General features: G+C 45.5%; 1 protein-coding gene across 2 annotated transcripts in view; it reads left to right on the top strand.

Moving 5' to 3' along the window:
• The window catches only part of cica (capicua transcriptional repressor a), a 30,852-nt gene that overhangs the window by 15,876 nt on the left and 2,820 nt on the right, over nucleotides 1-12,156 (top strand). Inside the window, exons 5-18 of one of the 2 annotated variants that reach the window (XM_076754141.1) lie at nucleotides 40-193; nucleotides 3,062-3,161; nucleotides 3,286-3,468; nucleotides 3,553-3,679; nucleotides 4,083-4,255; nucleotides 5,044-5,176; nucleotides 5,588-5,670; nucleotides 6,183-6,681; nucleotides 7,561-7,703; nucleotides 8,548-8,708; nucleotides 9,520-9,763; nucleotides 10,578-10,878; nucleotides 11,000-11,178; nucleotides 11,444-11,586. In XM_076754141.1, coding sequence (XP_076610256.1) covers nucleotides 40-193; nucleotides 3,062-3,161; nucleotides 3,286-3,468; nucleotides 3,553-3,679; nucleotides 4,083-4,255; nucleotides 5,044-5,176; nucleotides 5,588-5,670; nucleotides 6,183-6,681; nucleotides 7,561-7,703; nucleotides 8,548-8,708; nucleotides 9,520-9,763; nucleotides 10,578-10,878; nucleotides 11,000-11,178; nucleotides 11,444-11,586 — 2,623 coding nt within the window. Of the gene's footprint in view, nucleotides 1-39; nucleotides 194-3,061; nucleotides 3,162-3,285; nucleotides 3,469-3,552; nucleotides 3,680-4,082; nucleotides 4,256-5,043; nucleotides 5,177-5,587; nucleotides 5,671-6,182; nucleotides 7,066-7,560; nucleotides 7,704-8,547; nucleotides 8,709-9,519; nucleotides 9,764-10,577; nucleotides 10,879-10,999; nucleotides 11,179-11,443; nucleotides 11,587-12,156 lie in introns of both variants that reach the window. The other variant, XM_076754140.1, reaches the window with a different exon arrangement.

Genomic DNA, 12,156 nt, shown 5'->3' with positions numbered 1-12,156 from the left:
GTGAGAAGGCTTTACACATTAATGGGCTTTATTTTTCAGAGCCTCGTTGCGGTGTGGCCCTGGTCAGCGACGGGCGGACCGGCCCTCCGGATCCAGAGAGGGGATCGCCGTCATGCCCTCCCCCGACCAATGACAATCCTCCTACAGACAGGGGCGGGGCTGACAGCGAGACAGAGAGCGATACTGATGACCCGTAAGTAGTTTAAACATTTATGTGTTATTTATTTACTTTTTATTTCCTGGCTGTTTTTTCCCTCCTCCCTCATCTTATCGAGATCAGAGAGCTTCTCATGGTGCTTAATGTTTTGCATTGTGAGATCTTTTCTGTATATTTTGTTTTTTGGCACCGATAACTTAGCGGAATAGAACAGTGCAGAGCTCAGCGGTGCATTTTTGTGTCGCTCGTCAAAGTCTGGCAGCAACTACAAGTGGCAAACGGAATGGAGAGAAGAAGAAGAAGAAGAAGCACAAGAAAGAAAAGGCTTGATTTACATTCAGCTGTACACATTTCTGCAAAATTAGCATTAGCAAGCAACATTTTCCTGATATGATCTCTGGTTTAGTTATTCAGAATTTTAGGGGCATTTTTCTAATTTATATGTCTCCATTTTGGAAAAAGTAGCCTGTAGCCATATTTCATTTCCCCATATACTTAAAATATGGAAAAATAAAAACAAAGTGTTGTAAAGCCCACCTTCTGTCATTTAAAAAGTATCCTAACTCTTTTCAGGGCTACATTAAAATGTTGTGAACTTATTTTGAGCACGCGTCGTGTTTGTTTCCTCTCTGCGACTCTGGCTATGACTCAGTCGAGAGCAGATAGTAACTGTAGATTATATTAGATGCAGTTTGTCGTGTAGTTTGAATCGTCGGCTTTAAAACTCTCAAGGACGCTACGCTCTGAACAGGTGCGCTGAAATCCACCTCTGACAGCGAAATTCAAAAGAAACAAACAACAACAAACAACTTCTCCACCAGATGCATCAGTGTGTGTGTGTCTGGCAGGAGTTGTGCAGTCTGTGCTTGCTCATTCCACTCAGTCTCAGGCTGCGTCTCTGCGTCTGGCTGGGTTATTGCTCTTTCAGAGTGACTCAGACGGGCTGCGTGGCTGTCTGGCTGGTAGTGTGGTTTTCAATGTTTCAGGGTCACCGTGCTCACAGTGATGGCGGGTCTGTTTGGAGCCGCCATCACTGTGAGCACAAAAAGAAATGCTTCAGTAATCCTTCAACGTCGCAGTGATTACACCTGTTATCTGGCTACATCTCAATGGAGAGGACTAATGGCATTAATGAAAATAGAGTCGACACATTTAACAAGATTTGCGCTCCAGTTATTAGCCCTTCTACTCTGCTTTTACAAATATACCCCCACTGTAGGCGTGCTCACAGACTCTTGGAAATATAAGTATAATGTATATATATATATATACATTCTTATCTGTAGATTATTAGTTTTTATGCCTTCTTGCTCTCTTTTTGATATTTCTTTACTCTTATACTCACACAAACTGACAAGCTGAAACATCCCTCATAAAGTGAAGGAACGTCGTTGGACAGTAGTAACTGATACACTAATGCATGACGTCACCTGGCAGAAGTATGCTGTGGCTAGAAATAGTGTGCTGAAGACGTTCAGTCAGCCCCCTGTCACCATAATGCATCTCCCATGATGGTTCCTGATGTTTCCCACTAGAAAGAAAGCTTTGCATCGCCCACACACACGCATTCATACATTCGCCTATAGACTTGCACACAAATAGCACGTCTGACTTGACCCCAGCCAAACTCTCACGTAGCCTCATTTTCCCTGACGCCTTATGATTGTGGTGCTGTATTTTTTAATTTTTTTTTTTCTGTCTTCCGTGGCTGAATTTCTGCCTTCATGGACGCTGTGTGTGTTCTGCTTTTGCCTTTGTTGTTTATATAATCTTTTCTGCGTTATGTGTTTTCAGTATATGATAAAAATGCTTTAGCAAAACTAGACAAGAAGAAAAAAAAGCACCATATTCATGAAGTCGCGGCCGGGTTCAGTCTCGAACAGAGAGTCAGACGTTCTGTCTGCTGGCTCGCAGTTTGAAAAGATGTCTGCAGTGATCATAATTGTTATGCTCACAATGAAACAGTTTTCTTGCCAGTTGTACCAAGAAAATATTAATCCAGGTTTATTCACCACTTTTTTTCTGCAGTTTTGCTCCATCGCTAATAGTTGGGAAATCTGTGGCATATGTTTCATACAAAGCTGCACAGAAATAACCTATGAAAACTAGAATTTGTAACTACTGACTGGCTGATTTTCTGGGAGCTTGTGGCTCATTTTGTTGACTCTCTTCCTTTTTCAGTATCTAACTTGATTTGTCTTTTATTATTCATGTTCTGTCTTTGGCTCTCTGCAAGTGTCATCACCAACAAAAACTGTACTGTTATTGAAATAATGATAAGAATTTGTATACAAAGGAATATCTATTTTACTATTCTGTTTCTCCAACGGCTAGAACATAATAGTAAGTCAAGCTTAACCCAGTTTGTGACAGCATTTTATTTGCTTTTTGTATTTACTCTCTGTCTGGTTTCTTTTTCCAAGAAACTTGGCTCGCTACAAGAGTGTATTAGAAGTAGAAGCAGCAGTTTCTGTGCAAGTGACTGAATAAATACTCAGTAATTAACATGCACAGTGATAACAACCACAGCTGAACAGATAAAGAAACATGCATTGATTACACTGAAAGGAAACGAAAAGAAAGAAGACACTGTTCTGGTTGGCTAACATGTGATATCTGTGTGTTACGGAATCAATAAAAACAGGTCTGTGCGGGTCAATCAAAAGGCACATTTTTTTGTGGGTCATGCACGTCATATTTGTTGAATGCTTCATGGGACATTGTCGTTGTCGACATTGTGAAATAGAACAACAGTGTCTTAATAAATGAAGCTGACATGAATTCCTCCCTGAATCCTTCACAGCTCTTCAGCCTTGTCACTGTCCTGAAAGTCCCTCAGGAATCCCCCTTGATTTCCCGTCTCTTGTGCACTCACTGTTTCACTTTTTCTCTGTGTGAATGCAGCTTCTCACCGGGTGTGGCCAATGATCCGGCGCCCTCCACTGGCGCCACGAAGAGACGCACACAGTCCCTCAGCGCCCTTCCTAAGGACGGAGACAGGAAGGTCAGTCCACCATCAGTAGAATGGGTAAAAAGATGCAGAAAAGCAGAGACAGATTAACGCTTGTAAATGTAAACAGCTTACCATGAATGTCTAAACCCTCTGTCCTCTTCCAAACCACAACTAGAGGGAGAAGGACCACATCCGCCGTCCCATGAATGCATTCATGATCTTCAGTAAACGCCACCGCGCCCTGGTGCACCAGCGACACCCCAACCAGGACAACCGGACAGTCAGCAAGATCCTGGGGGAGTGGTGGTACGCTCTGGGGCCCAACGAGAAGCAGCAGTACCACGATCTGGCCTTCCAGGTAAAGATATGCAGCTGATGAAAAACTATCAATGAAAAGTGCCATGACAGAAAGTTAAAGACCCCCCCCCCCTTCCTCATCCAGGTGAAAGAGGCCCACTTCAGAGCCCACCCAGACTGGAAGTGGTGCAACAAGGACCGCAGGAAGTCGCTGTCAGAGGGCCGCGGGACGCCAAAGGAGCCACGGGAGAGGAGCATGTCAGAGAGCATAGGTGTGTGTGTGTGTGCGTGCGTGCATGTGTGTGTGTGTGTGTTGATGAGCGCTGATTAGCATCTTCAAGCTTTGACTAAACATCTGTACAAGTAAAACTTCTTAGATCAGTGAATGACTTCGAACCTCATGTACTGCTTCTCATCTTTTCTTGTCTGGTGTAGATCTGCAATGACTTAAAATGTATTCAGTCATACTGAGCCATTTTCTGAAAGAAAAAAGAAAGTAATTATAAAAGACCTTGTACTGATTTTCATTGTGTACTGCAGACATTTTGCTGATGCTCTTAGACAGAGCGTTGGTGTACATTTTATAGAACTGATTCTAAGTTTTATTGATCTGTTCCATGATGATACACTGTGTTTTTTTATCTTTGTTCAGAGTCTTTCTCCTCTTCTCTCTAGATCCCCATTTGGAGTCCCAGGTGCTCGAGGGGAAGGGAGGAAGCTCAGGCTGGCCGGGGGGATTGGAGCGTCAAGGGGGGCTGTTTGTGGGGCAGCACCCCCGTCCCCGAGCCTTTTCCCAGAGTGCCGTGCACACCCTAGAGCAGAGGGAGAGAGAGAGAGACCTGGAGAAGGTAGGAGGTTGTTAATCTGTAGCTCAAAGGCAGCAAACAAACTCTGGAGATTTAACAATGTGAAGCAATCTGTTTCAAATCTCTAGCAGATTTAATCTTAAAACTAGAGAAAGTTAAAAGGAGGTGCTCTCAGTCAAGTCAGTAGTCTCTCCAAGCACAGTTAACACACATGATGCATCTAAGACAACAAAGAAAAAAGTAAAGCTAATAAAAATGTAGAAAATAAAAGCATCAGACTGAAGTAATTCTTTGCTGTGTGGGCGCCTACGCACCAACATGAGTATGTGCATTCACAGACGGCAGACGTGTGTCCTTCACACTGCAGAGCGTTTTGGTTGAACTGTACAACTGAAAGCACGCTGTTCAGAAACAGTTCAAATGGACTGTCTTTGTTCTTTGCGTGAGGGCTCGAGTTGTTGCTGCTGAAAACCCACTGAAAGCTCAGGGGGAGCTCAGCCTCCAACTTCAAAGGTTTCACTCTCTACTTTTTTAGTGCCTTTGAAGGTATGAGACTGTGGCGTTTGCTGCTTCGCTCCTAATCACAGGGGGATAGGCATGCATGTTAGCTCTTTTGTTTGAAGGCATCCATTTAAGGCTGGTGGCTAAGCCTTATATGTATGCATGCTTTGATAATAGCAACATTATATTTGTCTGTAGTGTGCAGTGTAGTTGTTAGGCACTTAAGGATCTTAGTTTTGAGTTTAGAAAAATGTATCTACGACAGCTACCTGGACGTGTCTGAACAATTTTTAAATAGTAAAATGTCCGCCTTTTCTCCACTGTGTCAGGAGGAAGGGGCGAGTTTGTTTCGCCACCGGCCCCTGCCTCAGTCCCTGTACCAGGGCGGCGCCAGCGAGGACGTGACCAGTGACGAAGAGCGCATGGTCATCTGTGAGGAGGAGGGGGACGATGATGTCATGGGTGAGTTAGATGATTGGCAGGAATGATCTAGCGGTGGTTAGCGAGACTGTTGCATAACCACAGAGTCATGGTTTCAGTTCCCACAACGATCAGTGTGCCTTTAAAAAAGACAGGCAGAATGACTGCGTGTCAGAAAACACCTAAAAGCTACAAAATGTAGCTGAGTCATCTGGCCCCAGCTCCAGCCACGGACTGTTAATTGCTTGTGTTAAAATATAGCAATAAAAATCGCTCATAATTGTCTATTTGATGTGATACTGGTAGTTTGAACGCAGCTTTTGTACATTTTTGTCCAGAAACCATCAGTGTTGCAAATGAAATCACTTCCAGGGAGCAGTTGAAAGTACATTGTGTGTTCAGTCTGTTTGCTGAAACTTGTTAAAACCTCTGATATCTGTGTCCCACCCTCAGAGGATTCCTGTCCTGAAGGCTCCATTGACCTCAAGTGTAAAGAGAGAGTGACAGACAGCGATGAGGATGAACCAGATGGACAGGTAACTGCAGTGACCGTCACATAACTTGAAGTACTGGATCACTTTGAGCTAGACTTTACTGAGCCGCCACGTCTCTCCCTTCTGTGTTCTGTACTGGATATACATGTACAATAGAAAGGAAATGTTGATTATGATTTGATTATTTTTTATTCAGCGCTTGTTTCTGACTGCATGTAGCCATATTAAGAATAAGGTACCAGAATTAGCAAAAAGCAGCACTGCAGAAGCATTCTCTATTAATTAAAAACTTCATTTTTCGGTCTTCATCAGCTGTATAAGTTCAGGATTGATATGGCTCCATTTACGGTGTCAGCTCTCTTATTATTGGTGGTTTAAGCTTTGTAGTGTCTGAAGTCCTTTATTGCCATCAAGCATTAAAAACCCACAGATTTTCAGAGTTACTCTAAGTAGAAAAAGTTTGTTGATGAAGAAGAGAAGAACTTTACACAATAACTTTCCCGTCTTTGATCTCTCCCTCCCTCCACCTCTCCATCTCCCTCTCTTCCCTCCAGCATGGCTTCCAGCCAGTGGCTCGCTCTTCTCTCCCCTCTTCCTCTCCTTCCATCCCTCACTCTGACTCCACCTCAGCTAAAGGGAACGGAGGAGGAGGAGGTGGAGGAGGTGGTGAAGAGGGCTCTGAGAGGAAGAGAAAGAGAGGCACAGACGGAGGAGAGGAGGGAAGCGAGGGAGGATCCAAGAGAGAAGAAACAGCAGCATATGGAGGAGAAGGAGGTGGGCAGGGCATCTCCACTCTGTCCATCTCAGGCTCAGCATCCAGCACCCAGGCTCCCCTCACTTTGGCCCAGCAGGGTTTGACCCAGGTCCTCGGCGCCGTCCGCATGGCTCCCACTATGGTGACCAATGTGGTACGACCCATCGCCAGCACGCCCATCCCCATCGCCAGCAAGCCAGTGGAAGGAGCCGTCACCCTCAGCTCCCTGCCCCAGGACAAGAAAGCCGCTCTCCTGATTGGAGGAGGCGGACCTCAGCAGCTGCCAGTCTCTGCAGGGGGTGGGTACCTGTCCTCGTCCTCCTCTCCCGGTCCAGCCAATGTAACCCCTTTGGGGGGGAGTGGCCTGGTCACTAACCTGGTCCTGGGAGGGTCCTTCCCTGCTGCCCAACCAGTGCAGCTCCTCACCCCGCAGCCGCACGCACAAACCCCCCTACCTGTCCTCCAGCCCCAGCTCCACCCTACCTCCGCCACCTCTTCTCTCACACCTCCCGCCGGCCCCAAGCCACTAGCTCAGGTCCAGTACATCCTGCCCACCGAGAGCCCCTCCTCCCCTCAACTCACCCACCAGCAAATTCTCTCCCTGCCCACCAATGCCGCCCTGGCCAATGGCGTGCACTCGGGGGCGGGAATCAGAGTTGCATCAGTCAGCCCCGGGACCAGAGGTGAGACAGAGAGCAATGATTGGCTGACCAAAAAGAGTTAGAGTTAGTCGTTCTCACTGGTCCACTGAAAACTGAAAAAAAGTGTCTTTCCTTCACTTTTCTTTTTGCTGTAGTTCTCTTCCCTTATTTCTTATTAATCATCTCAACAGGAAGCACTAAAAATAGATTTGATTGGCTTATGTAAACAGGAGATAAATGATTGACAGGAGAAACACTGTTGACATGAGTATGAGTGCCCGCCGCCCACCCATGCCTTAATCACTCTCTATTCATAAGAGTCAGAAGCAACAGAACATTGTTATCAGTGAGGAATTTCACTATTATCAGTGGCTTAAATGTCCCCTCTGTCTCAGTGTGTCTCCACCCACCCGTCCCTCCTGTTCTGTCTTCACCTTCCCTCTTTTGGCTCAATTCATCAGTTTCTCACGCTGACTGTTTTAATTCTCTCTCTCTCTCTCTCTCTCTCTCTCTCTCTCTCTCTCTCTCTCTCATTAGTCCAAACCCAGTCGCCTGTCTTGCAGAGCAAGATGTTGGTTCCCATGGCAACAGTGAGAACAGGGTCTACTCCTCCTCATCCCTCCATCTCCCTGGTCGCTCCGCCTCTTCCTGTGCAGAACGGCCCCGCGACGGCAAACAAGGTAAGAATGTAAACACGGTCACTAACAGCAGATAAACAGACGCCACCCTGTCTGCTGACAGGTGACACAGGTGGAAGTTAAATCCACAGCAGCAGCGCTGAGAGCAGAAGGATACGACGCATGTTCCTGATAGGAGGTCACATGCGTCACGTGTAATGTGATCTTTGTTGTTTTGATTGGTCTGATTTGGTCAGAAACGTTTCTGCATTAATATCTAAAAACAGCTGGAGCTGTGTTACCTGTGAGTTGTGTGCTTACGTTATCCCAAATGTTTCAAGGTAAATGCGTTTCATGTAGTCGCCTCCAATGATTGGTCAGAGAGAGGAACACATTAAACACATTAGTTCATCTGTGAACATTTCGTCAGATAGATTTTATTGGCAGTGGTGGAAGATCCCAACGCGACATCACGGCGTCGTCAGACTACGTCTTTTGTTTCCATCCTGCTCTTAAGTCATTATCAAGGAAAAATGCTGAACATCTGGTTCCAGTTCTTCAAATGTGCTGATTTTGTGCTCCTTTTTCTATCGATGTAAACTGAATATTTTCAGATTTCACTGTCTGACAAATCAGTCGATTTAAGTGAAGATCTCCCGAGCTTTCTGAACTTCTGTTTTTCACTGTTGCTTGTTAACTTGACGCTTAATCTATTCATCAGAACAGTGAAATCAAATGACAGGCATTGCTGGCTGCAACCCTGCTGCGGTGCTGCGTTTCTTCCAGCGTGCACCGCAGGCTCTAACAAAGTCAAGCGTGGACTTTGAATCCACGTCTGATTTTTCTAAGTTCTACGTCTTTTTTTAGATTGTTGGCGAATCCTTCTGTTTGTGTTTCCCCCTCAAAGATCATCCAGATCGCTCCCATGCCTGTGGTCCAGACCAACGTTCACCCTAGCGGCGCTGCAGCGGTGCATCCTGGGAGCCCCTTTCCTGTTTCCATGGCGACGGTGATGGCTCCTGGTGCCGCGCCCCCACAGACCGTTCTTCTGACCTCTCCACCCACCAGGTCACCACCGCAGGCCGAACACCTGAAAGACAGCAAAACATCCACACTTTCATTTTCCTCAGTTACTCCTCAGCTGGTCAGAGATCCTTCTGGAACATAAAGACGCTGTCAGACTTCGATTTCAGCCAGGCCATAATGTTAATTGTACTTACTGTGCAGTACATGTAGATGAAAAAAGTTTAAACACATTTTGACACTCCGTCATCTCATGGAGTGATGTGAACCATGATGCCGCCGATAAAAGCTTTTAAATGTCCTTTTCTCGAGTTTTCCAGGTTTAGACAGAAAAGAAGATGTAGTTCCATTTGGCCTCATTGTGGAGAGTGAAAACTGAGAGGTTTTCTTTAAATGAAAAGAAAAATGAACTAGTTTTTTGACAGAAAATGGATCAAACGACAGTTTCTAGAATTCTCTTTTAGTTCTCTACAATAGTAATTTGAACTCATGTAGATTTTGGACTGTTGGTCAGCAGAATGTGCAGTTTGAAGTCACTATTTGAAACCTACTTTTTAGAATCCAAAAAAATAATTGATAATATAATAATAAAAATGATCAGTAATTGCTGACCTAGCTTTTTTTTCACTTTTAACATATTTTTAATCATACATTTGCTCTCTCTCTCTCTCTCTCTCTCTCTCTCTCTCTCTCTCTCTCTCTCATGTACCTGTCGTATCGATAATTCGTCTTTTTTAAATAAATCATGATGAGTCTTTTTGTATTTACGCTGTAGCTTCATGAGCCAGAGAATAGCTGGCTGCTCAGGTGATTTGTAATATTCACCTTTAACACTCAGGACTCTTCTCTCCTTCAGGATCACCTATGTCCAGTCAGGCCCAGGAGTGACCACAGCAGCGCCCCAACAGGCCACACCCACTCCAGGCCCCACCTATCTCCCGTCATCTCTGGCGACCCTGGGCTTCACCGCCATCGCACCAGCCGGGCAAACGCTGGTTCAGCCGATCGTTGGTCAACCGCCACTGTTAGCCCCAGCCCCGCCCCTGAGCTGTCAATCACAGACCCCTCCGGGTCAGGCCTCGGGAGCCGCTGGTCGTCAGGTAAAGGGGAGCAGAGAACTGTACGGTGTTAAAACCAAAGACTTACAGTGGAAGGTGTGTGTTGATAAAGAAAACTAGAAAACTGAAATGTCAAAAGACTTTAATCATGTTTCACAGTGAAAAATGAAAAGTCGTCTCCCTTTTCATGAGTTATTATTTTCCCAGTTTACTTCATTTTTAAGGTCAGTGCTGAGCGTTAGCACTTTTTTAATACTCAAGTCTTTTTTTGACGCTTAGTTTTCAGTTTTGTATGAGTTTCTCTTTTCAAAAAGCGCAGATTTAATTTCCTGATTTCACAAAGAGTCCATGTTTTGTCAGCGAGGTATAAATGAATGAATCCTCATCAAGTGTCGTGCAGTAAAGAGAGCACATCTTTAAAAATGCAGCTGTATTTGGTGGGAGTACATGCAGCTTCCAGAGGCAGCAGGATAAGAGGTGCCACATGTAGCTTTCAGGTATCAGTAAGTCATCGCTGCATTGGTTTTGGGACATTAGGGAAATAATCACCAACAAGTAAGAGGAAGTATGGGCAGATTTTACTTCTGCACTAGATTTTGCAATGCGTGGCACCAATTTTGAACACTGCTGGGTTGATTTACGGCACAGTAAATTATTTTTACTTTAGGAGTGATAAAAATATTTAATTCCACTTCCACTTTTCTCACAGCATAAATCTGCTTTAACTTAGCTTCTCATGACACGTTCACTGTTGTCAGCGGCTGTTATCGCCTCTTGTTCAAACGTAGCTGAAGTCAGGAAAATAACATAAAATCTCTGTTCACTGACACTCTTGCTCTGATGTCCTCTTCATCAGGTACTAACTGCCATCTATCCCACACCAACCGTTGCACTAGCTACTGGCGTGGTCTCAGTGACAACTGTCCCGCCCGCTGTGGGCAGCCCGGCCCAGGACGTTATTAACGCCTCCTCTCCGTTGGCGACTGGGGTGCAGGGTTCAGCGGTGGCAACACCTCAGCTTAACATGGAGGTGGAGCCAAAGGTGGAGGTGAAGCGGGAGAGCCAGCCAGACGGTCAGGCTGAGGATGGAGGATACATGTTTTCGAGCTGTGCTGCCGGCTCCTCATTGGCCACCTGTATGAATAACGCCACAGCAGGTAATGCTCCGCTGGCTTCGAGTGGTTGGCTTTTTTAATGGCAGCGCTGAAAGCTGCAGTGTGCACCTTTTAAACAAGGGATGTAAAGAGGATAGGTTTGAATGATATTTGTCTGTTCCAGTAAAAATAGAGGACATCGGTCTGCACATCAAAGAAGAAAATCTGAGAGATGGACACAGCAGAGAGCCACAAAGCGAGATGGACAGGGAGCGAGAGAGAGGGACGAAGGAGAGCAGCGACAAGAAGGGAGGCAGAGAGACAGACAGGGAGGACCACAGCATGAGCGACAGCAGCAAAGAGGTGAGAGAAGCTGGATCTCAGCCGCGTTCGCTCATCCTCTCGCATCAAACCACACACGAGACAGGCTAACAACCAGTTCTCCATACACTGATAAACAAAGATAGCTTGCAGGAAAAATAACCGGGACAAAAAAAACTTCCTTTGTGTTTATTTCAGCACGGGTCACATGATTGATCTGACTGCAGAAAGTCAGGGCAAAGGAATCATATGGTGGGGCTGCAATGGGACCCCTGTTTGACCAGCCGCTCTCTCACTCTCTTCCCAGGCTGGACCTCGTTCCCCTCCTCCACCACCCTCAGGTTTGGACCCCCCTCCCCCTCCCCCTGCAGACAGAGACCCCCCCACTTCCTCAAAGAAGACCAAGTTCCGACCGCCGCCGCTCAAGAAGACACCCGATTCTCTCGACAAGTAAGTGGGACAATGTCGGCACTGGAAGGGTGCGAATCATTAGCTGAGGGAAAATAACTGAGTGGGTTTGGTGCCTAAAGTCACCTCAGAGTTTCAGAATTTGCTTAACGACATGAGGCCAAGTACCCATACATGATTAATTAAAAAAATCTAAGTGTTTGACTGCAAAACCAGCTTTTATTAACATCCAGAGTCTTTCTCAGTGATAAATCTTCAGTTATGGATTTTGTAGAATCAATGCCAAACCACAATAAAACAAGTCTGCCGCGTCCTTCTGGCTTTGTGGTTGTTGTAAGACAATGTTCTGTCTATTTTAACAGTTTACATTTCCTCAAGCTGAGAGAGCTCCTGTAACAGTAGCTGATCTTCTGTAATTATGGCGCCAAGCAGCTTGAAGATGAGCTACAGCACCCTGGAGAGGACTCCATTTGTTGACTTTATTTAACACTGATTTTTACACATAGTGGCATCTAGCTCCATTTTTAGTTTATGACCAATCTTCCAACTTCATAAATTTCTGGTGGAAACTCTTTGTTTACTGAATGTGAGGGGGCGGAGTGCTCACCCTTT

Source organism: Chaetodon auriga, chromosome 17, assembly GCF_051107435.1.
Source record: "Chaetodon auriga isolate fChaAug3 chromosome 17, fChaAug3.hap1, whole genome shotgun sequence".
Lineage (NCBI taxonomy): Eukaryota > Metazoa > Chordata > Actinopteri > Chaetodontiformes > Chaetodontidae > Chaetodon > Chaetodon auriga.
Note: the sequence above shows the minus strand (reverse complement) of the source record. Positions and strands in the feature narration are given on the sequence as shown.